Source organism: Mandrillus leucophaeus, unplaced genomic scaffold, assembly GCF_000951045.1.
Source record: "Mandrillus leucophaeus isolate KB7577 unplaced genomic scaffold, Mleu.le_1.0 Scaffold338, whole genome shotgun sequence".
Lineage (NCBI taxonomy): Eukaryota > Metazoa > Chordata > Mammalia > Primates > Cercopithecidae > Mandrillus > Mandrillus leucophaeus.
The window spans coordinates 1,093,768-1,120,024 of NW_012103565.1; the positions used below are offsets into that span (position 1 = coordinate 1,093,768).

Sequence of the window (26,257 nt, forward strand, 5' to 3'; positions counted from 1 at the left end):
TTGGAGCTACATGTTCACTTTCTGCTATTGATTTAGAGATTCATGCTTAAATAAATTTGTTAATGTCAAACGTTTATATAATAGAGATGGGGATACATTTTTCCTGAAGAAATAATAAAACCTTATGTGTATAAATTACATTCATTTAATCATTATTCTAATTTTTATAGTAACTGATTATTGCTTTTCTTAGTGTGATTCTTGACTAAGCTCTTTAATCTTAGAGAGGAAAGAATCTTGGGCTTGGCAGGGGATAGTTGGTACAGTGAGGATGATTGTATTTTTCTTTTTTCTTTTCTATGTTTGATCTTTATCTGACTTTTCCAAAATTTAAAGTCACTACAGAACTTATTATTTTATCTTGTGTTTGTGTGTATACTCTCTGAAAGTTGAAGTTATATCGTTTTTAAAAGTAAACATTGTTATATATAGTGTTTTGTTTCAGTGTGTTTGTGTTGGGGGAGGATACATTGATTTTATACATAAAGAAATTGATGGCTAAGTAATTACAGAATCACAGGAATCTACCGAGTAAAGGAATAATCTTACTATAGTTATTTTTATTGCAGAAAGAATATATTAAAAACAAAACAATCTGATTGTAACACCATTCCTTGTTGGGTAAATATGGCACAATCCAGGTTGGTATGGAATTATGTCCAAGAGAATTTAGCAGCTGCCAGTAGGACCTCCAGATGGTGCAGAAAGACCATGTGGATTTTAGAATTAGAACATCTTAATAAGGTTCTGGCTTTGCCACTTACCATCTAGGCCACCTTGAGTTATATCATTTAATCTCCCTGAATATTTTACCTCACTAAGGTTTTTTAGGGTCAGATGAGATAAGTGCTTTATTGTTATTATCAAGACAGTATAATAACAGTAATGTTACTGTTATTATGGTAATTTCAGGCCCGTTTAAGGGTAGCCTCTGGAGAGTTATTTTGTGTAAGACTAGTCAAGTTTCAACTAAAAGCTTTGTTTTGTTGTCTAAGAAAAAATAACTTTGGTTTTAGTGTTTGAATTTAGCTTAATTAAATTTAATAACAGACTTTCTGTCAAGTTTTAATATATTTTAACTTGATTTTGTAGATATTATGGGGCTTTAAAAAGTACTACCTTTCGGGTGGATGTCGTCATTTATATGAGTCTGCTACATGGTAGATTATTTTTCTTTAATTAGAAGTATGACTAATTCTCTGTGCTTATACAGGAATAAAAGTGAATGGGTGTCAGACTTTTGGTCAGAAAGTCTGATTTTTTTTTTTTGAGACAGAGTCTCACTCTGTCGCCCAGGCAGGAGTGCGGTGGCACGATCTTGACTCACTGCAACCTCTGCCTCCTGGGTTCAAGGGATTCTCCTGCTTTGGCCTCCTGAGTAGCTGGGCACTGCAGGCATGTGCCACCACACCTGGCTAATTTTTGTATTTTTTGACGGAGACGAGGTTTCATGGTGTTGCCCAGGCTGGTCTTGCCGTCCTGACGTCAAGTGATCTGTGTGCTTTGGCCTCCCAGAGTGCTGGGATTGCAGGCAGGAGCCACCGCGTTTTATGTTTTTGTTTTTGTTTTATGTTAAAATGTAGAAGTGATGTAGAAGACCCTACTACAAGTATTGGATCCATGCTGTGGTTGCATTTAGAGCTTTGCTGATTTGTTTTTGAAAGGCACCAAGTCAACAGAAGCAGTTTAGCTTAAGGGTGGAAGCAAGATAAAATAGTTTCGAAGCTATTAGGACCTCTTGGTTTTTTTATCTCCCGTAGGCAATTTTTGAGCTAAAATACTACTGGTAGAGACAAAGAGAGAGATTTATTGTCATATGTACATATGTTTATTATGTATGAGAGTAGAGATTATGTATCATACAGTTACTACAATACCTGATATATAGTAACCACTCAATAAATCTTTGAATGGCCAGTGTGAATGAGTAGATAGTGGATGACTGAAAGACACAAGCGGGAGATAGTGCTCCTTTTTATACCCTAGTAGCCCAGCAAATTCATGAGTTGTTATGCACTGAGTTTGGGGAGTACATATTTATATTGAGGTAAAGGTAACATACATTTTTTGAATCTTGTTGGAGTAATTGTAAATGGTTCTGTGAACCCAGGCCTATTTGTATTAAGCTATAATCAGTGAGTCAGTGAATAAGTTGAAGTGTTTTGTGCCCAGTGCCTGCTTAGTGGTGTGGAAAGAAATACGACATACTCTTTGCCTTCAGCGTATTCAAACACATGAAAAAATAACAAACAATACAAGATGGTGTATTTTTTTTAAATTGTAAAAAACACAACAAAATTTACTGTCTTAACCATTTTTAAGTGTATAGTTCTGCAGTGTTAGGTATATTCACATTGTGTAAGATGGTGTGTATTTAAATTCATATTTAAATTAAAAATTATTCAAAAAGGTGAGAGGATGTTGTAGGGAAGTGGTATTCAAACTGTGCTCCATGAAACCACTCAAATCTAACTTTATTTATAGAAACATTTTCTTTACCTTCTTATTTATTCAATTTAAAGTGTGAAAACTACCACTATAAGAATATGGAGAGGGAAAGGTGATTACTAAAGGCCGGAGTAATCAGTGAAGGCTTTGTGGAAAATACGAAGATTTTAACTGGGCCTTAGGGAATGAGTATGAGTTGGGTAGCTTTGAGGAGGGAAGAGGAAAAACATTCTACTTTAGGGATAAACAATTAAAGCTAAGAGCTGGGAATGATCATTGCCTGAGAAGACATATTATTAGAATTTATTATATATTTTGGGGGTGAATGGTATGAGAGACAATATAATATAATAATTCCCCAAAATGAGTTCTATTTAACATGAATATTACAGAGAAGGAGGGATAAATTAATTCATGTTTTCTCCCTGCAAGACTCCTGTGACGTTTTAATGCTGCTATGCATTTAGAATCTTCTAGAGATTATATCTAACATATTTTAAGTTTATTTAACCAAAAGAATCTTTCTCCCCCTGGAACCATTTTTTTCTTGGGTACCAGTTAGAAAAGTGCATGTGTCACTTACAAGTTGAATGGTTTGATCAAGACGATCTATTACATCTCCCCCACTCCCACTTTAGGATGATTAGGTTATAATCATATAATTAACTGAATTCTTTCGACAAATGTTATGTATATATTATAATAGGAATTGAGAGTTAGAAAGGTTATAGGACCATAGAATATTATATGCTTATAACTGTTCTACATTTTTGTTGTTCTAAGTATGGTCTGTGGCTGTTAGTGTCTTCTAGCTGCCAGTCTTGTTAGAAATGAAGAATCTTAGTCTTCATCCCAGGTATAATCAGAAACTGCATTTTGTCTTTAAGATCTCCAGGTGACTCATATGCACATTAAAAAATCGTCATACACAGTTCTACATTTAATCCAAGAAAGCTTCATTCAATTCTTGGTACTGTTAGTGGCAGAGAATTTGATACCTTTGATTTCAAATGCAAGGTTTACCCTCTTGAAATTTATATCCTTTGGTCTTAGTTCTGTCAGTCCCTCAATTGGGAGCTATTTGTGTGTCAAAGGCAAGCTTATGTTTGTCTTAGTCCCTTACCAGATATGTCACCTAGAACTGATCATTGTGCTAGTAGAGTGGGCTGGCCAGAGATTTGAATGGAAGCTATTGAAGTTATCTCACCTTCTGTGTAGAGCATTTGAGAGCCGTGCTACTCTGTTCCATTGCTTTTGCTACCACTATTTTTATACTTTTCTCTCCAAGCATTTTCTTTAGGTAACCATTTTTAATTTTAACTTTTCATCTTGTACTGTTAAACTTTTGTCGAGTTTAGAGTAGCCCTACTATTTCCATAGAACTCTTAAAATCTTTCAAACCATTTACCTAGTTATTTGCTTAGACATTTTGATTATATGCATACCTTATGGTAATATTCACCTACTGTCTTGCCTTCCTTTTTAAGAAAGTTTCTCAGGAAATGTTCTTTTTTTATTGTAATTTATAACATCTACAAAAATCAAATTATTAGAATTGAACTACTGGGATCCCTTTTAACAAATTAAATACTCTTAGTTACATAAATATACTCCCTCTAAAAATGAAAGCAATACACAAATTTATAAAGAAGTGAAAAATCCATCTTTTTCTTTACCTAATCCCTCTTTCTCAGGGTTAATCACTGTTTAGTTTATGTGTCCTTCTATATCTTTTCTTAAAACGTACAAACAGGTATATACCACATGTAAAATGAAACTAGAAAGGGAGATCGTACATATGCTGTTCTGAGAATTGACTTTTTACTTTTTAAGCCAAAGTCTAAACCTTTGTATGATCAATGTGTTTTTTGACTTTAGGGAAGAAACCCTTTTTTCTTGGAGCCAGCAATAATTATCACAATTACTGATGGAAGCAAGTTGACTACCACCAGTGGAGTCCAGGATGAGGTAAGTTGTGCTTATGTTACATGGATTATGCAAATGCAGTTGAACAATCCTTTATTTGTGTAGGATATTGAACACCTTTAATAGGTTCTCTTGTTGATTATTTGATGCATTTTAGAGTCATCTGTCTCCTATGGCCCATCTTTGTTTGTAGCAGTGTTCCTATTTTCTTAAATAAGAATCTCTTCTATGACAAATGTTTGAGCATTACCCACACCCCGTTTGTATGTGTATTTATGAGTTATGTGAGGGTGACAGTGTCAGTCTGTATCATAAATAGTAAAATGAATTCCTTTGTTTTTTCAGATTTAAAAAAAGGGAAACAGCATTCTAATAATTTCTCCCTATATTTCAGTGGATTGTCGTTGGCAGTCCAATGACTGTGGAAACTCCTTGGCTAGAGTATAGCAAAGCCGAGAAGAGGTGTTAAGACTAGGAAAAGTAAGGTTTTTGGACATTTTTGTTTTCTCTAAGTCAAATGTATTATTAAAAAAAAATTTTTTTTTTTGAGACAGAGTCTCACTCTGTTGCCCCGGCTAGAGTACAGTGGCACGATCTCGGCTCACTGCAGCCTCCACTTCCCGGGTTCAAGCGATTCTTGTGCCTCAGCCTCCCGAGTAACTGGGATTACAGGCATGAGCCACCATGTCCGGCTAATTTTTGTATTTTTAGTAGAAATGGGGTCTTGCCATGTTGGCCTGGTTGGTCTCGAACTCCTGACCTCAGGATCCACCTGCGTCGACCTCTCAAAGTGTTGGGATTACAGGCATGAGCCACTGCACCCAGCTGTATAAAAAATTTATAGCTAACCTTACCTATTCTGCACCAACATTCGTTATGCAGAGTTGTGTGTGGTGTGGTATAATGAATATAATAGATTTTTTAAATTTTAAGGTGTTTTTACTATAGTATTTGAACTGCTCTTTAACATGGGCTGATAAAGAAAGGTGATTGTTTTGATGGCACTTTATGGTTTGCATGTGCTTTAGTATCTTAATTCCCATGATATTTTTAAGGGTTTAATTAAGCAGGAAAACTATACATTTTAAGTTCAGTAGCTTTTAGAATTATTTTATTTGTGTGACATTGTGGAATATAAATTGGACATGGAGTGAGGGCATGTGGGTCCTACTCTTTGTTTAACTACTTTCTAGCAGTAAACTTTGTACCAGTGACCTAACTTCCTAATCTCTATCCTTCTCCATGAAATAAAGAGAATAACATTTGCCTTACTTCCTAGGGTTATGGGTTATTTGAAGTCTGAAATAATGTATGTGAAAGTACTTAGTAGGCTGTAAAGAAAAGTACATAGTATTGCTCTTTCGTGAGCCATTGGAACCACTAAAGAAACATATTTCTCTGCTCTTATTTGGGGGAAAAGAGCTAAAATTGTTTTATTTGAACAGTTGATATTAAAGTTAATTTAGGATGTAATTCATGGAGATAGAGCTGAAATATTTAGGTAGATTATAATCCATGATTAAATAATTTATAGTCTATATATAATTAGTGGCCTTGGAATGTTCCATAGCTGAACTTGATGGGCTTTTGGGATTTCTTAGATTAGTTGACATGTACAGCTAATTATGGTCCTGCTACTTTCAGAAACAGGTAGACGTGGATTATATAAAAAGCAAGCAATAAAAATGTAAAAATGTCATTTTAGCTGGGCGTGGTGGCTCACACCTCTAATCCCAGCACTTTGGGAGGCTAAGGCGGGCAGATCATGAGGTCAGGAGTTTGAGTCCAGCCTGACCAACATGGTGAAACCCCGTCTCTACCAAAAATACAAAAAAATTAGCTGGGTATGGTGGCGCGCGCTTGTAATCCCATCTACGCAGCAGGCTAAGGCGGGAGAATCACTTGAACCTGGGAGGCGCAGGTTGCAGTGAACTGAGATTGTGCCACTGCACTCCAGCCTGGGCAACAGAGTGAGACTCCGTCTCAAAAAAAAAAAAAGAAGAAAGTCATTTTAAATTTGAAGCTCTTAAATTAATTTTTCTTCTTAATAGGACCCATAATAGTTAACCGTTTCATTCAACTTTACATATTAATAAATTAGAAGTCTTTTGAATGTTTGTTTTATCCTTAATGATTTTGGTTGAGAAGTCATTTCTGTTTTCTGTTGTAAAGTATTCTTATGTGTGAGGTGATCAATTTGAGGTACTGTCTACTGCCTTTGTAGAAATGCCCTTTAGGGGGCATGTATTTTGTTTCCATATGTTTGGATCTGTTTTGTTTGTAAAATTTGTTTTGTGGGGACCTCTTCTAGCTTAAAAATATCTGGAAATATACATGTGTATTGGAATTGCTCACCTTTCTTCCTATGTCTTCCTTGGGAAGGATTTTGAAAAAATAGGGCAATGTGTTTATAATAACCTGAAACTACCTTGCTAGTAAGGTTAGAAAGATTTTCCTGTGGGCAGAGATCATACTTTTTAGTTCTCTTTTATCTTTTACAATTCTAGCATAGTACCGACAACAGAGCCTATATTTTTAAAAAGTATTGATTATAAACATTGGTGTATCGAATCTGGTAGTCACCAAGTTCCAAACTGATTACCATTGCAACTTATTATCTGAGGTGGAAGGTGCATTTGTTTTAAAGCAAAAGTAAATTATTTTGAAGTTGGAAGGAACATAGGCCATTGAGGTTAGGAATGTCTTTGATCCCCTGCACGTTTTCTTAATGTACCAACAAGACTCTCTTGTTGGAGCAAGGAGAAAGTTATCCTAGATTAATTTTTGCTAAATGTTGTGAGATATTGTGAAATAGTGTAGCCTAAATAATTATGTGATTTGTTTTAAGGAGCTTTTCAATTCATAGAAAAGCATAAAGATGCTTTTTGTATTGTTCTGGTGTGTGTGTATTGTGCATGTGCATGAATGCTAGATGTGATCTGTATTCTGGTTCCTAGTAGGGAATAACAATTTTGCCTTTATATCTCTGTCTTTTCACATCTCTCAACCTTTGCCTCTGGCAGAACTTGATTCTTTTTTAGATTTATTCAGTGTGTGAATGTGTCATTAATTTCCACATTAGAGATGTGTGCACTTAATTCTTGGTTGGCTTGTGGCTGCTGTTAGTATGACCTATTACTTGTTATCGAGTTGTATATTCCACCTGTATGATATCCTTTGCTTAAGAGTCATGTCATCCAACATTGTATATTATATCTGTTCTGTTGGTGCTATTTGTCAGGAGTAAATGTTCTTGCTGCTTTAAAATCATCCTTATGTCATCTGAGGAAATACAGAACTCATTTAGTCTTATATTTTACAAATGAGGAAATAGAGATCCAGGGAGTCGGAGTGATTTGCTTAGGTTATAACATTTGTTACTGCCAAAATCTAGATTAGAATTTATCAATTCCAAAGACATTCCAGCACCTCCAGACCAGTGCTTTCTTCCTGATATGGCTACTGCCTTTTTGCTTGATTCTAATTTTGTGTGTTCTTAAAATTTACCTTCTATTTACCTGATTTTTTTATTTGTCTACTTCAGTTTTCTATATAAGTGTCTTTTTGGTATTCTGTTCTTATTCAGTGTTCCATGAAAAACTATTATGACCAGAGCATTTCTAGGCAATGAGGATAACAAAGATAAACAGGACGTATCTGGTTCTTAATATTTAAGTTCACAGTATTATGGGGGAAATCACCTATTAAATGGTTTTATGAATGATAAAATAGGGATACATACTAAGTGCATGGGAGTACTAAAGCAGGGGAAGGGTTAATATTACCTTTAGTGTGTCAAATCTTGTATAATGTGAATTTTTATAGTATAATTTCATTTTTGAATGACTGAATTCAAGGATCTTACGAATGATTTGGCATAGGGTGTGGCTTCTACCTTATATCTGTGAATTTTAGGAAGAAGCTCAGTGTAAAGTTGTTTTGAGCCTAGAAAATAGTTTTTGTAACTGTAGGAAAAATGTGGTGCCTTGTTGTCTCTTGACCTGGCTAAGTATATATAGGCCCAAATGAACCAATTTCTTACACCTTGTTTGTCAGAAAAATGTAGGAATACTGTTCTCTGGGACAGCTTGTCACTTAGCAATGTGTTATGAATTAGGAAAGAAAAGTAATAGCTATATTATGAATGAAAATCTTGAGCTATATATGATCATTTTACATTAATTTATGATTTTAGTTATATCCTTGGGCCTCATTTAATCAAAGTCAGAGCCATTGTCTGAGGTGTCATGAATGTGTTTCTAGTGTAGTATTTTTGGATAACTGTCTAGGATTTTTGATGATTGCTTGGATTGAATTTTATGTGTATATATTTGGCCTTTCTTTTAATGCAACTATTTGATAAAACTGGTTGTTTGCAGCATTTTCACTTATGAGGAGTGTGTTAGATAGGACTTTGAATTCTGAAACATGAGAAAACTATATTACTTATTTCCTTAGTAGTTACCTTTGATGTTGATAAACATACCTGTGTCCAGATACTCAGTAGTGTTTGTCATTTATATAACTGATATATATATATATCAGATGTTTTGGTAGAATCAACAAATTATAATTAGAGTTATTGAAAAGGATTTTCTTCTGATATCTGCAGATAATCCTCTCTAGTACTGCTTTGCAATGGAAAACTATTCTGTACTGTGATTCCAGGAACACATGGCTAACGAATATTGCTCAATAAAGGAGCCCAGAAGAAATCCTGCCAGTACTTTCTTAGCGATGAATGACATTCCAGGATAGTGTAGCAGTTATTTTTCTCTTCCTTGAAAGTGCTAATAGTAGTATTGTCTTTCAAATATTGAGATTTCTATATGCTGATGAGTTCTTCTGCATCTCGTTACCAACGTTATGATTGCCGTGGAGGCTAACATTGAGAGAAGATATTTGCAGCCAAAGTAATCTGTTGGGAAGAGTTTTACTTTCTTATTAGCTGTCCCTGCTTTTTTAAGCCTAACTAGGACAACTACTTTTACAATTTCATGGGATAGATATTCAGAAGGGCATGTCTTCATAAAGAGAATGACTAGTCTCAGCTGTGTATTCAAATGGCTGTAGATTGGGGTCTTCTGTTCCAACTTGTCGGTTCTCAAAAATTGATTCAAAAGTCCACCATTCTTTGACATACGAATCATTCTAGGCAGTGTAAATGGGTTTTTATTCACTAAAATCACTAAAAATATGTGCCAAAGGGCATCAAAACTCTGATTTCATTACATAAAGACTTTTAAACATATATTTAAAATAGTTGGTTTTCCCAAGACACTTAGAATTTTGGAGAACTTTCTCTTTTTTAAAAAGATCTGTAAGGAATTTTGAGGGATGCCATAGTGATGTGATAGAAAATATCAAACATTTTATCTGTGTTTACATGTGTTGAAATTTTCATGTTTATCCTGTAGTAGCCTCTTCAAGGTGATATTACTAGGGACTCAGTAACAATCTGAAGATTAGCTCTAGTCTTACTGATTTGGGATTCAGATGTTCTAAATATATGCATAACACTACTGTATATGTTAGTCTCTGTCAATTCATCTTTCTAAAAACATTTAATAAGAATATATTGAATGTAGATTATTTGTATTTCTTTTTCTACTCATATTTTTGGCCCTGTTCTCTCAACCCCTGAATTTATTACTGCTGGTATGTTGTAGGAATATATACATCTGCAATTATTAGTTTAAAAATATGTAATTATAATAATGCATAAAGAAGTTGATGAAATATTTCAATTTAATATTATAGTAAATTTTCAGCAATTTACATTTGCAGTACTCTTATTGATATGCTTTTCTTCAAGATTGTGTAGTAAGAAAGACTCTTTGAGTACTTCTAGACAAACACAACAATGGAGAAATTTAAAAGAAATGATGGTTGATCATTCTAACAAAGCTGTATGGCTACAGTAACTAATCTGCTTTCTAGAATTCCTTGTTAAGATACATCAAAATAGTTTTTATTCAGAGGGTGAAGCAATTTCACCCTGTGTTTATTAGCCTGTCAGAACCAGTAAGCAATAAGAGATTCTACATATGTAAGGAAAATTTTATTTAGAGATGTTTCTATTATCCAATTCTAGCTCTTATATATATAAACTACTGTGGTATTTAGAACAGTAGTTTTGAAATGGCTGCATCAAAATCACCTGTTGTGTCTTATAAAATACACATGCCTTTGTTCTTATTCTGGAAATTTTGTTTCAGTTGATCTGGGTAAGGACCTGAGAATCTGTATTTTCAGAGTAGCCCATGTGATTCTGATGTACAGTCAAATTTAGAAACTATAGTTTTAGAACACAATCAAACCACAATTTTTTTTCAGCTACACAAAGCATGTGAAAATGAACAACTTTTAACAAAAAAGGTTAGAAAGTTAGAAATGTTTTTGACTTAGAAGGCCATCAAAATATTTTTTTAGGATAAAAATAATTATTGACCTTTAGAATTGTTAAATTTGGGAATGGGTTTCCAAGGGATATGGAACTGGCCTTCTGTGAATATTTTTAATAGGATAATTTCTAATTTGCTTGGTATTTTAGAATAGGTTATTGAATAGCCCCCAAAAATTAACTTCTGTGCTGACTGCAGTCAATCTGCAGTTACTGCTTACAGTGTGCTGTATTGAGGACTCTCCTTAGACCCCATATATGAGGAGAGAGGTCCATGTAATTAGCATTACACACACACACCCACATCCACACCCACATACCCTACCTTACCAGATGAGAGCAGTTTATACAGAATTGTTGATACTTACACTTAATTTTCTAGACGGTTGCTGCAAAAATACCTTTCCAGAATGAATTCTTTAGATGTTGAATTGTGAAAGTATATTTTAAATTAATTCAGCAACGGTTTTCCTTGTGATACATAGTAACTTTGGCTGTGTATAAGAATAGTGGCAGCTCCATACATTTATATTTAGTTCTATATTTATGTTCTAGGTACTGGGGACACACAGATGGAATTAAGCAAGGCTAGAAAACGTATTATCTTTGAAGACAGGCAAGTAAATAAACATTTGTAAATAGATTAAGATAAATCTCATGGCAGAAATAAACAGAAGGTTCTGAGACAGCATAAAGAAAGGAGTAAAGTGTTGAGGGAAGAGTAAGGAATTGAGCCATGACATTTCAGGAAGTGGAAACAGTATGCAAAAGCATGAAGACTTGAAAACAGTGTATCAGGAGATTATAAATTGTGCACCTGGAGTATGGAAAGTATAGGTAGGAAGAGTAGAAGCTTGAAATGTAGGTAGTGAGCAGATAATAGCACCCTAAGGAAACAGGACTTCATTCTGTTAGCATTTGCAGGGAAGGTATTGAAGATTTTAAACAGGTGAGTCACATGATCAGATTTGCATTTTAGTAAGGTTACAGTGCCAGCAAGGTGAAAGATGGACTGGAGGGTGGTAAGATGGGAAGAGTTAGCAAACTACATGTAACAACCTAGAAGATAATGGAGAATGCCAAAACTTAGCTAGTGCTGGACAGGAAGGCAGAATTCTGAGAGATTTGGTAGGTAAGCTAGGCAGGTTTTCAAAGATGATTTGTAAGATAGGAGAAAAAAGGCAAAGTATTTGACAGGAGTCCTGAACCCTAGGGCCCATGCTTGGTCTGAAGAGAGTTTTGTGGATTCCCTGACATCCTATCTACACATTGTCCATCTGTGTGCATGAACATTTTTCTGGGTAAAGAGATCCATACCTTTAATCATATTCTCAAATAAGTAAAAATATACTAGTTTAGTATTATTTTCCACTTTCCGACTTGGGCATCTATGTGGATATTTGGTAGTGTTAACTAAGATGTGGGTGATAAAAAATAAAAGAGAAAGGAAGGTAAAGTAATTGACAGACAAAGTATCATTACCTTTTGGGTAAGGATGTTTTAAGGGAGTTAAAATCTAACATTTAAAACAATTATGTCAAAGATTTTTTTCTTGCCTTTTAACATTATGTTTTAGGAAAATATTTTGTATTTAAAAATTGAAATGAGCAGATTCTGATAGTTAAATTTTTTTTTACTTTGAAGCGGATTTAAATAAGCCTTAAATCAGCTTTTAAAGTTTGTTTGAAATTTAAGGACATATGATATGAACATTTAAAATTGTTATTTCAAGCAAACATTGAAAATTCTACAGAGTGCTAGTTTAAGAGCAGTGTGTGTATGTGCGTTTTACTCTGTGTACTAATGTCAAGTAAGTTAGAGGACACTAGCCTAATTTTTTATTTAATAGATTGGCAGTTTTCTGTTAAACTTAGCCTGTTTGAGTGTTTCATGCTTCTCCACGTTAGATTTCAATTTTGAGAGAATGAAAATGTTGAGTATGTGGTCTTCTGATGTTGCACTCTCCTGTAAATAACCCTTAGGCTGCTAGTCATTTATAAATACCTTGATTATACTTATTTAGCTGTATTTCCATAGTGATTTTATTTAACTTCCACTTTCACTTGTTCTTTTCAGATGTAATACCATAGATATCAAATTTTAGACTTTTATATTAGGAATAACCTTAGTGTAGTTACTACAAAGACATTGAAACTATGGGCTTTACATCAAGGCAAGGCTGCATTTTGTTCTAGACAAGGCTATTTTGGTATATTTTTCCCCACGCTCTGTCTTTTCAGATTGAATTACTGATTTTTCCCCCTTTGTTTTGTTTGTTGTGGTTTTGATGTTTTTTTTCCTTTCAGCTAAAGAAGCAGCCCAGTGGTTTTCAAGAAGTGCCAAAGTGCACTGACTGTCTCATGATGACTGGTGCCTCAGGGAGGGTCATGATTCCTGGATACAGGATCGACCTGATCCTGGATGTCACTTCAAGCAGTCAGATCGTGGGGAAAAGCCTTGTCTAATGGCTAGCCTTCCTCAAAAGTCTGATGCTAGTCATCTCGGAAGGCCTCAGAAAAAGCCTTAAAGGTGAGCAGAGTAGAGTGTAGTTCTCTCTGGGGGCTATGACTATTTGTTGGAGATTCTGATTCAACATAGAATGACAACCCTAACCTGATAAATCCAGGTTCAATTGGTAATTTAACTTTGAGCTTATAAATTGGTTGATGATTATCCGATCCCAACTTTTGAGTTAGTAGAACCACCTTGCTAAGCTTAAGATCTATAATTGAGGGACTTGGTATTTCCTGGGGCTCTTCACAGCTTTAGGTTAGTATCTTGTCTTAGACAGAGATAGCATTGCTATTATAGCTAAGGAACACTTTGGTTACAAAATTGCACATGGTTGTTAAGTATGGATAGTTTTTTTTTTCTTTTTTAATTTAGCTAGCAAGGTATTCTCTTGATTTGTATATTTATTAGATACCAATTATTTATCAGGCAGTTATTTATCAGGGTTTGGAAGGATAAGTTTGCATTTGCTTTGTCTGTTATAATAAACTTTTCTAAAAAACATAGCTACCTTTGAACCAAGTTTGGATTTATGTAGCTCATATTTTATTGCATTCTGTTGAAGAATATTAGTACTACCTGCATCATTTCAATGACATTTTTAGCACCAGAAAAAGATTCTCCAGAGATGTTTTGAGTATTTTGGAAAATGTTTAATTCTAGGCCTCTTTCTCTGTGATTTGAAGCACTTACAGAACTCAGTTATTCATGTAATAACATTGATTGCTAATAACCTTGATTACTAAATTTAAATGCTAAAGCTTGTCCTAAGACTTAACTTTTTTAATTGAACCACCTATATTAGTAAAAAAAAAAAAAAAAAAAAAAAAAAAATACGTTGGGTATGTACCATTCCCATTGATGCATATTTTTAAGTTTAGAAATTATATATGTGACTACTGTATTAATATTATTACGTTAAAAACATATATAAACATAGAACTTTAAAAAGATGAGATGAAAAAATTTATACAAAGGAAATTCTGATCTTTGCTTCTTGTATAACATGGATCATGATTTATACTAGGGGTCAGCAAACATTTTCTTTGAAGGGCCAGATAGTGAACATTTTAGGTTTTTCAGCCTATATGGTGTCTGTTGGAACTACTCCGTTGTTGGAGGACAAAAGCAGCCATAGACAGTATGTTAAATGAATGAGTGTGGCCATGTTCAATAAAATTTTATTTACAAAAATTAGGCTCTGGGCTGGATTTGGTTGGTGGGCTATAGTTTGCTGATCGCTGGTGTATATCCTGTTTTGTAGACTACTGCTCTAGACCTTGGAGTTGTATTATACTACTTTTGTTAGATCCTTTTCACATTAGTTTTAGAGAGTGGACTTTATCTATAGAATTGATTTTTCCTTTATGAAGTGGGTGGAACACCACTAGTAGTCAGAGTGTATTCAGTTAAAGTGAACAGATGCTTATTGAACAGTAGTGAAGTTCAGACACAGGGTTAGATGCTGGCTTATGAGTTTGATATGAGATATACAGTTATGGCATAGTGTAAGATATAAAATTATTAAAGCACAAGCTGATAAGATGGTACAGTTGAGAAAGTGAGGCTGGAGCTGGCTCTAGGAAATGTCTTGAGTTGGATTTTGAAAGGTTAATTCAAGTTTGTGAAGTAGATGGATGCAAAGACATAAAGGTCACTGAAGAGAGTTTGGGAGAACTATATGTGCCTCAGTATTGATAGCTGGCAAAGTGTTCAAGAGAAACAGCAGCAGGAAATGAGACTAGATAGATTGGCGTGGCCCATCACGTATTCTCTGCCGAGGAGCTTGAACTTTGCCTTATAGATGGATGGGAACCATTGAAGATATTTTAGTAGAGGAGAAAGTTATTAGATTTGCATTTTAGAAAGATAGTAGCAGTAGCGTGGACTGTACAAAGAGCAGGGTTTTTTTTGGCACCTTATCTGTTTTCACTTCCTCATAAAAGAGGACATGATTGTAGGTTGAACTATACCAGACATAAAATTAAGAAACAAAGGAATGAACTGGTAACATGCTACAACATGGATGAACCTCAAAAACATTATCCTAGATGCAAAGGACCTCATATAGCATTATTCCATTTATATGGAATGTCCGTAAAGTCGATAAGTGCTTGCCTGGACATGTTTGGGAGACTGACTACAGATGGGCACAGGGATCTTTTTAAGATGTTGGAAATGTTCTGAAATGGCATGATGGTGATGGTTGTACACTGTAAATTTACTAAAAATCATTGAACATATAAAATGGATGAATTTTATGGTAGGTAATCATGCCTCAATAAAGTTGTTAAAAAATTAGAAGGACTTTGCCTTTGCAATTTGTTGGAGTAAAACTTTATTGAAGAAAGTATTTCCATATTGCAGGTTGTCAAGTGATTGCTTTTTCCTCTGAACAAATACTGACCTTATACTACTAGAAGCTAAAACAAAGTTTTGATTTTTTAATCAAAAATTCCTTTTGGATGTACATTGGACATTCCTAAGGATACACGTTTTAACTGTAGAGTGTAACAATAGGAACTAACAATAAAAAATCAGGTTGGTATTACGTTTTATGGAATTCACTTTGACTTTAGTAATTGTTTTTGAGACAGGATCCTGCTTTGTTGCGTAGAATTTCTTCATTTTCCTTTCCTTAATAAATACGATATGAGGAGAACCTTCTTCATTGCTTATATTGGATAATAGTATTAAAGTTAGAAATAGCCTACGGGAAATTTACTTGATTATTTTCTTCAAGGAAATATGCTAAAGAAAACGCTGATATAGGATGCTTTTAAATTTGTAAATTGTTTCCTCATAATCTTAGCAGTTATAGGAAATGAATAAAAAGAAAAAACAATTGGAAAATGGTTAATTTCATTCAATAAATATGTATTTAGGGCCTACCATGTGCCTAGGCACTGTTCTTAGAAACAGATTGTGAAGGACTCTTGCTATATTACTTTCTTTTATTCGTGGCTACCAAAATAATGTATGAGGTTGAGCTTAATCATTTAAAAAAATGTGTAAACTTAAATATTTAACTTTTATTGTTTACAAGGTAATTTCACATCTCCTGTAATTCTCAATTCTGTGACCGTGAGGAAAATGTCTTAGTAAGGCTAATTTCTACCTAAGAAGCAGCGCTAGGACTTGACTGTTTTATCTTTTTGGGTCCATTGCTCTTCACACTCTAGTGCGGGATCAAAAGAAAAAAAAAGCAACAGTATTGTGCTGCATAAGAACAGTCATATAGGCCAGTGAGATAGAATTGAGAGTCTAGCAGTAAAACCCATGCATTTATAGTCAGTCAAATTTTGGCAAGAGTTAAGAGTTTAATGAGAAAATAATAATTTTCTGGCCAGGCGCAGTAGCTCACGCCTGTAATCCTAGACTTTGGGAGGCCGAGGCAGGTGGATTGCCTGAGCTCAGGAGTTCGAGACCAGCCTGGCCAACCTGGTGAAACCCCATCTCTACTAAAAAATACGAAAAATTAGCCAGGTGTGGTGGCATGCGCTTGTAATCCCAGCTACTTGGGAGGCTGAGGCAGGAGAATCGCTTGAACCCGGGAGGTTGCAGTAAGCCAAGATCACGCCATTGCACTCCAGCCTGGGTGATAGAGCGAGACTCCGTCTCAAAAAAAAAAAGGAATAATTTTCTTAGCAAATGGTTTTGAGCCAACTGAATATGCATGTACATGCAAGAGAAGGAAACTTAACCTCTACCTTATATACAAAAATTAGATCAAAATGGGTCAAAGACCCAAATATAAGAGCTAAAACTTAGAAGAAAACATAGGCTTAATTTTCCTGACCTAGGATTAGGCAAGTTTTAGGCATGACATCAGAAGCACAAAGAACAACTAGACGAATTAGACTTCAGAATTTAAAACTTTTGTTTCTAAGGATACTATCAAGAAAGTGAAAAGATAGTGACAGAATGAGAGAAAATATTTGCAGATCATTTATCTGTGAAGGGCATGATATCCAGAATATATAAAGAACTATAACAACATAAAAATAAAAAGACAACCTAATTTAAAAATGGTCAAAGGATTTGATTAGACATTTCTCCAGAGAAGATATACAAATGGCCAGTAAGTACATGAAAAGATGCTCACCATTATTAGTCATGAGGGAAATGCATAATGAGATAGCAGTTTACACCTACTATAATGACATATAATAAAAAAGATGGATAGTAACAAATGTTGGTGAGAACGTAGAGAAACTGTAACCCTTATACTTTGCTAGTGAGGATGTAAAATGATGCAGCTGCTTTGGGAAATAGTTTGGTGGTTCTTCAAAAAGTTAAACGTAGAGTTACCTTGTGGTAACTCCAGTAATTCTATTCTGGGGTATATACCTAAAGAAATGAAAACACGTCTACACAAAAACCTGTAAGTGGACATCGTATTAATGTCATTCATAATAGTCAAAAGGTGGAAACAACCCAAATATCTATTACCTGATGAATGGATAAACAAAATATGATGATATATCCATACAATGGAATATTATTCAGCCTTAAAAAGGAATAAAATTATCTCACATAGTGCAACATGGATGAACCTTGAAAACATGCTAAGTGAAAGCCAGACACAAAAGGCTACTTACTTACTGCAAGTTTCCATTTATATGAAGTATCTAGAATAGGCAAATTCATAGAAACAGAAATAAGTGGTTGCCAGAGGCTTGGGGTAAGGGTAGGATGCTAATGTATATAGAAGGGTTTCCTTTTCAGGTGATCAAAATGTTCTGAAAGTAGACAGTGGTGGTGATTGTACAACTCTGACTTCCTGGTTCAGCCACTCTAAATAACTGAAAAACATGGAAGAACTTGTATCTTTACTCTCATACACTCACACTGTTTTCCTCTCTGGTGCCTATCTTCTTTATTTCCTTTTGCAACAAATTTAGAGATCATTTCTGTTATCTCCTTGACTTCCCTACCTCCTTTTAAATCTATTACAGTCTGACTTTTGATTCTACCTTTGTTAATAAGATCATTAATAATGTCCTTATCTTCCAAATCCAAGTTTGCTTTTTAGGTTTTCTTTCATGATGTTTTGCCAACACTATTGAACACTTTTTTTAAAGCTTCTCTTCTGTGTTTACACTTTCCTGGCTCTGCTTTGGCTTTTTATTTTGTTTTACTTTCCATCCTTGACCTTAGTGTATTTGCCTATCCCTAAGTGTTACTGGTTTAGTCTTAGATTTTCTTACATATTTACTGACATACTCTTGGACAATTTCATTCCCGTGGCTTTGTCCATGTTCATCTGCATAGAAGTGTGTGCATTTGGTCCAAAAGTCTTGGTGACTCAACTTACTCTCAAATAGTTTGTCAAATATTAATAATTATATATTACTGTACTACTCCATTTTCATGCTGCTGGTAAAGACATACCCAAGACTGGGCAATTAATGAAAGCAGTTTAATGGATTTAAAGTTCTACATGGCTGGGAGGGCCTCACAATCCTGGTGGAAGGCAAAGAGGAGCAAGACTTGTCTTACATGGGTGGCAGCAGGCAAAGAGAGAGAGCTTGTGCAGGGAAACTCCTGTTTTTAAAACCATCGGATCTTGTGAGACTTATTCCCTATCACGAGAACAGCATGGCAGAGACCTGCCCCCATGATACAATTACCTCCCATGGGGTTTCTCCCACAAAATGTGGGAATTGTGGGAGTTCCAATTCAAGATGAGATTTGGGTAGGGACACAGCCAAACCGTATCAATCACCATTATTATTGTTGTTATATAAAAGAGAAAGAAAGAAATGTGACAAAATGTAAACTGTCTATGAATCTAGATGAATGGGACCCTGGAGCTCATAGTACAATCACTGCAACTTTTCTGTGAGATTGACATTTTTCAAATAGAGAGATTTTTAGAGAATTTTTTTTTTTTTTTTGAGACGGAGTCTCGCTCTGTCACCCAGGCTGGAGTGCAGTGGTCGGATCTCGGCTCACTGCAAGCTCCCAGGTTTACGCCATTCTCCTGCCTCAGCCTCCCGAGTAGCTGGGACTACAGGTGCCTGCCACCACGCCTGGCTAGTTCTTTTTTTGTATGTTTTAGTAGAGGTGGGGTTTCACCATGTTAGCCAGGATGGTCTCGATCTCCTGACCTTGTGATCCGCCCGTCTCGGCCTCCCAAAGTGCTGGGATTACAGGCTTGAGCCACCGCACCCGGCCTAGAGAATTTTTTTTAAGTGAACAGAGTTCTGTGCCATTTAGTACATCCTTTCCTTTAAAAAAAAAAAAAAAGTCATACTTGTCAGGGTATTAAGCTGCTATAACAGAATGCAGTGGTTCTTTAATTGTGAGTTTCTTATATATTCTAGGATAGGCAGATCTGTTTTGTATACCTTTTTTCCACTGCATCATTTCAGTTTGGATATTCTTGACTTTTGAATTGTTCTTGGAAATAATTAGAAAAAACTAGGGATTGGGATTGTTGGAGGGTGAAACCATAGGGAGAGAAAGGAAGTTGAGGAATTCAGTCTTGCGTCTTAGAACTACGTGTGTGTGCGTGTGTGTGTGTATGTGTGTGTATATATATATGGAAGAACTACATACATATATATATGGAAGGAAGAAACAGAAATGAATCTATAAAGGCCTGAGAGTACTTACGTATTTTCTTGTTATTATCTGTTATGTTATGAATAGGACCTGTGGCTGTATTATATTTGAGAAATAGGATTTAAGAAATACCCACTAAGTTTCACTAAAAATGTTAAAATTACCAAAAATGTTAAAATTTTGTTTGCTTTAAAAAAAGCTTTTATTAAGCTTCTTTTCCATCTACATTATCCAAGCAAATCTGAATAATTGGGACTAGAGTTGGACTAGATGTTGGAGGGACCAACTTTCTATTTATTAAAACACGGGAAGATTTAGCATTAGTTTGGTTAGAATGGGCGCTTTCCTACCCTTAACACACATACAATGCCTCTTTGAGTGCATATTTTCTGCAACAAAGAAAAACAAATTGACAAACATCTAGTTGAGCCTTCAAGGATTCTGAAAAGCTTCTGGCAAGGTATATTTTTTAGAATATTGGTTCAGCTTCTCTATTTGGGACAAAAATAGCTGGTTTAAAAATACAGAAGGCTTTTCCTTGCACATCAAAGATAGAACTGGTTAGTAGTCAGGGAGGTGGAGTGGTTTTGCTCCAAGCTATTGTCTAGGGTTCCAGGTTTCTTCTACTTTGTTGCTCTATCTTTGCTTTTATCTGAATGGTTGATGCTGGTTTCACAGCACATCATACAACTGGATTTCAGCCTGTGGGAAGGAGTAAAGAGTGTAGAAGGCACACAACTTTCTAATATAAGCATGACCTAAAACATAAATGACAATTGCAATGAGAGTCCATCAACTAGAATTTGGCCACACTTAGCTGTAAGGCAGAGTGGAAACTAATCCCTGCTTGGGTGACTGTGAGTCCAGTTAAAATCTGGGGGGTTAAATTAGTAGAAGGAAGAAGGAGAGACTAGATGTGGAGGGGCAGTTATCAGAAATTACAGGGGTGGTAAAGAAAGTAAGCTTGAAAGCTTCTTTGCTTTCAAGTGTAACTGCTTGTTCTAAGCTTATCTTATACATTTTTGCTTCAGACCTGAAATCAGGTCAGGTTCCATGTATTAGGACATGGTATATGGAGACCATAGCATGGGTTTTAGAAAAGGGTGCATTGCCATTGAGTTAATCATCATTTTCAGGCTTTTTCGGTACAGAGCTAGGAAATATGTTTTTCTGAAAGAGAAAATAGGTTAGGTCATGAATCCATACTACTATTTGCATTTCACTTTTAAGGTAGGTACTTAAAATGTTTTTCTGTCATAAAGAAACACATAAGAATGTGTTTCTGTTATAAAGACCAAAGTTTGATTCCTGGTTCTGCAACTTATTAGAGGTATCATTTTTTTTGCTCATTTTGACTTGCAGTTTTCTCATCTTTACAATGGGGATAATAACTACATCTCGTGGTTGTCATATGATTAAATGAGACAAGTGCTCAGAAATTTTTACTGATTTTATTATTCTCTATCACAATACAAAAAGGAGAGACTCCTAATTCTTCTTACAGGGGTTAGAGAAGACAGAGACACTTGTGTCATCAGGGAAGATTGTTTTAAATGGGCTGTGGAGGTTTAGTGAAAAGAAATATCCAGGTAAGGGACCCAGTGGAGGCTGTGATCTGCGTTTGTCAAGGCTGGTGCATAGGATTCTATTTTGACCCTTTTTAAAAAACAATCTTTTTTCTGATAGTATTTATCATAGTGTGTAATGAACTAGTAGTTTGTGTGCTTATTTGCTTACTGTCTGACTGCCTTTATGCCCCACAATGACAAGGAAGGACTATCCTTTCTTTTTGATTACCATTATACCTCCAGTGCCTGCCACATAAAAGTCATACAGTTGATGTTCAGACCCTGAATAAAATTTTGAAGCATTTATAAATATCACAAAAATTTGCATTTGATTATATACATAAATAATTCTGCATTTATTTCATTGTTACCTACTGAGGGTTTCCTACTAGTTGATCTAGTTTCTTCCAAGTCAATAACTTTAATTACTCTGGAGAATTTTGCACGCTTAATAGCATTAGTTCTTTATCAATTTTTATTGAAAGAGTAAACGAATGAATTTGCTGGTGTTCCAGTCTGTTTGGATCAGGTTCTCAGCCACAATGTGGATATACTGGTATGTTATGAAATGTGTGCCAAGTAATTTATTGTTAACAAGAGTTTAAAATACTTCAGGTATCCCTTATAATGAAACCACTTTGGTGTTTCCATTTTGTTATGTTGCCTTAAGAGGGAGAGAGCTGCACATACAGATTATTCTCCCAAGAATTACCTATAGTACTCCCATGGGGGAGAGAGAGAGCTCACCTGTGCGCTTGTGAGCCTCAGCACCTCTGCGCATGCATCTTTTGTGTCTGCGTGGAAAGATTCAGAATGAGAATTCTCACCTGGATCTTTAGGGAAGTATTCTGAGAAAGGGGTCAACATGGTACAGTATAAGACACTAGATCCTAAGTCAAATGGCATTTGCATTCTAGAGCCTTTTCTTGTTTGGCTACGAAATACATGACACTCAAATTTTGCATATGCTTATTTTTGTTGTTGTTATTGTCCCCTTTGTTGAGGTATAATTTATATCTAACAAAACATAGCAATTTCAAGTGTAAAACTTCATGAATTCTGACAAATGTAAGTCATGTATTTAATACTACAATAATAATATAAAATACATGTTACTCCAAAGAAATTTTCTCACGCCCCTTTGTAGTTCCTGTCAGCCTTGACAACTGACCCGCTTTCTGTCACTATAGTTTTATCTTCTCTAGAATTTGGAATTATACAGTGGACACAATTATGCACTGTAAAAGACTATACACTGTATAATATGTGGCTGGCTTCTTTCACTTAGCATAATGCTCTTGAGATTCGTTCTTGTTGCATATGTCAGTAGATTGTTTCTTTTTATTGCTGAGCCATATTCCATTGTATGGCTATGCAACAGTTTGCTTATCCATTCACCAGAGGGAACATTTGGGTTTTTTGGCCATTATGAATAAGCTACTGTGAACATTGGTATACAAGTCTTTTTATAGACCTGTGTTTTATTTCTCTTGAGTGTATACCTACGAGCATAATTGGTGGGTCATATGATAAGTGTATATCTAGCTTTATAAGAAACTGCAAATTGTTTACTAAAGTGTGTGTACTATTTTGTGTTCCCACCAGGAATGTATGAGAGTCCTAGTTACTCTACATCTTTCCAACACTTGAGTTTTTTCAGTTTTTAAAGTTTTATTATCTCTTTTTGGTTTTAGTTTGCATTTCCCAAGTGACTAAATATATTGAAAATCTTTTTATGTGTTTCTTTTCTTCTCTTTTTTTTTTTTTTTTTTTCTGAGACGGAGTCTCACTCTGCCACCCAGGCTGGAGTGCAGTAGCGGGATCTCGGCTCACTACAACCTCCACTTTCCAGGTTTAAGTGATTCTTGTGCCTCAGCCTCCCAAGTAGCTAGGATTACAGGCGCCTGCCACCACACCCCTCTAATTTTTGTATTTTTAATAGAGACAGGGTTTCACCATGTTGGCCAGGCTGGTCTCAAACTCCTGACCTCAGGTGATCCACCCACCTCGGCCTCCCAAAGTGCTGGGATTACAGGTGTGAGTCACGGTGCCCAGCCCCATGTGCTTATTTTCTATCTGTATCTCTTTGGTGAAGTGAGCATCCTGACCTCTTCGCTGTTTTTTATTGGGTAGTCTGTCTTCTTGTTGAGTTACAAGAAGTTTTTACATATTCTGGATAGGATACAAGTTCTTTATTAGATATATGGTTTTCAAATATTTTTTCCCAGTCTCTAGCTGCCTTTTTATATTTTAGAGTGTCTTTTGAAGAGTAAAGTTTTAAATTTATTTTTTCCTTTTAGTTTGTGTTTTCTGTGTCTTTATTTAAGAAATCTTTTCCTAGTCTGAGATACTAAGGATTTTCTCCTGTATTTTCTCCAAGGAGTTTTATAGTTTGTGCCCTTACTTTGAGGGTAATAGTTCATTTAGAATTTCGGTGTATGATGGGAGGAAAGTGTTGAGGTTTATTTTTGACATATGGATAATTAATTGTATCAGCATTTTTATTGGAGAGATTATCCTTTCCTCATTGCTGAAGCATTTTTGTTGAGTCAATTAGCCATGTTTTTGTGTGGCTGTTTCTGGACTTTCTATTCTGTTTTGTTGATACCTGTGTCTTTGGCAATACAACATGGTCTCAACTACTGTGGTTTTATAACGAGTCTTGAAATCATTTAGTTAAGTCTCCAACTTTGTTGTTATCCAAATTGCCTTGTTTGTTCTAGGTCCTTTGAGTTTACATGTAAATTTAGAATCAGGCTTATTAGTTTTTATAAGAAAGCCTACTGCAATTTTGATTAGAATTATATTGTGAATCTATAAATCAGTTTGAGGGAAAATTGATACTTTTTACCTTATTGGCTATTCTGATCCATGAGCATGGCATGTTTTTCAGATTTAAGTGTTTGTTTTTCTCAGCAATATTTGTAGTTTTCAGGTGGGAGTTTATACATATGTTAGGTATTTTATGTATTTTGATGTTATTATTATTATTATTATTTGAGACAAAGTCTCACTCTGTTGCCCAAGCTGGAGTGCAGTGGCGCGATCGGCTCACTGCAAACTCTGCCTCCCGGGTTCACGCCATTCTCCTGCCTCAGCCTCCTGAGTAGCTGGGACTACAGGCGCCCGCCCCCACGCCCGGCTAATTTTTTTTGTATTTTTAGTAGAGACAGGGTTTCACCATGTTAGCCAGGATGGTCTCGATCAACTGACCTTGTGATCCGCCCGCCTTGGCCTCCCAAAGTGCTGAGATTACAGGCATGAGCCCCCGCGCCTGGCCTATTTTGATGTTATTATTAATTGGTCTTTTTACTTTCAACTTCTGATTATTTGTTGTTAGTACATAAACAGTTGATTTTTTTGCATCTTTACCTGGTATCCTGTGACCTTTCTAAATTTTCTTGTTATCTAGTAGCTTTTCTAGATTCCTTGAAGCTTTTCACATACAAAATCATCTTGACTGAATATAGACAGTTACACTTCTTCCTTTCCAAATCTGTCTGTCTCTTATTTCTTTTTCTTGCTTAAATTAAGTACTGGTGGAAGTAGTAAGAATGGACATTGTTGTCTTGTTCTTGAAATCCAGAAGCTTAACATTAATTTGTTAACATTAACATTTAATTTTAAGGAACACTAATTGTTCCTTAAAATTAAAATAAAATACTACCTATGATGAATTAGCATTGTAACAAATACAATACCAATAATAAATTACCTAACCTATATCAGACAGCACAAATAAAGGCAGTTGACTTTGCCAAATTTCTGAGAAAAGAGATAAAGCTATCAAAGCTATGAGATGGTATTATAACTGTTTCACTGACTGTGAAAAACTGTTACTGAGGAATCAAATATCTCTCCAAAACCAACATTTAAAAGATAAGTGTTATATTGGCTGATAGTTTGTAATTGAAATAAGAATATAAAGTATTCCAATAGAAAGTGCAAATGAAATACTCAGAGTCTTTAGTATACCTTGATAATAATAATAATAATTATCATAAATATTTATCATAAATAAAAATACTACTATTATTATTATTATTTGAGACGGATTCTCGCTCTGTCACCCAGGCTGAAGGGCAGTGGTATGATCTTGGCTCACTACAACCTCCACCTCCTGGTGTCAAGCCTCCGCCTCCCGAGTAGCTGGGACTACAGGCATGTGCCACCATGCCTGGCTAATTTTTGTATTTTTAGTAGAGACAGGTTTTCACCATGTTGGCCAGGCTGGTCTTGAACTCCAGACCTCAAGCTATCTGCCCAACTTGGCCTCCCAAAGTGCTGTGATTATAGGCGTGAGCCACTGTGCCCGGTTGAAATTATACTTTTCAAACTAAAGGTGCTAAAAAGGTCAAGATCATTAAGCACACATTATAAAATATGACCCTGACGCTCTGCTTAACTTCTAAGGGCCAAAAGGAATTTAATTAGTAGACTCAGTCTGGGGAAGGCTTAGACTCGAAACTCTATGATACTCAAATGCTATGAAGCTATGATATGGAAGAAGAAAGGGATATGCCGCTGCCTAGATCATTTTATGCTATTGTTGGAAAAAATTTTTATGCACATTTAATGTTAAATTTGGGGAAGCAAAGAAATATATTAAATTGATGATACACCTTAGAATTTAAGTTATAGGTTATAGGTTTGTTGGAGGATTAAATAAGATGATTAAAGCAAGGTAACTCACTGAAACCTTGTCACATTATAAGCATTCAGTAAATGATGAATTATCAATCTCTTGTGTGATTATGGGCAATATTTGGTGTGGTCAAGAGGTCTTTAAGTTTTTTTCTGTCTCCCTACTTCTTTGAGTTATCAAGAAAGA

At 35.3% G+C, this 26,257-nt stretch overlaps 1 protein-coding gene across 2 annotated transcripts in view; it reads left to right on the forward strand.

Annotated features, from left to right (window-relative positions):
* Positions 1-26,257, forward strand: part of INTS6 (integrator complex subunit 6) — an 89,938-nt gene that overhangs the window by 16,820 nt on the left and 46,861 nt on the right. Inside the window, exons 2-4 of one of the 2 annotated variants that reach the window (XM_011988761.1) lie at positions 4,327-4,416; positions 11,333-11,393; positions 13,084-13,306. Coding sequence is in view for 1 of the 2 variants with exons in the window: in XM_011988760.1 (XP_011844150.1) it covers positions 4,327-4,416 (90 nt within the window). In the remaining variant the exon portion in view is untranslated. The remainder of the gene's footprint in view (positions 1-4,326; positions 4,417-11,332; positions 11,394-13,083; positions 13,307-26,257) is intronic. The other variant, XM_011988760.1, reaches the window with a different exon arrangement.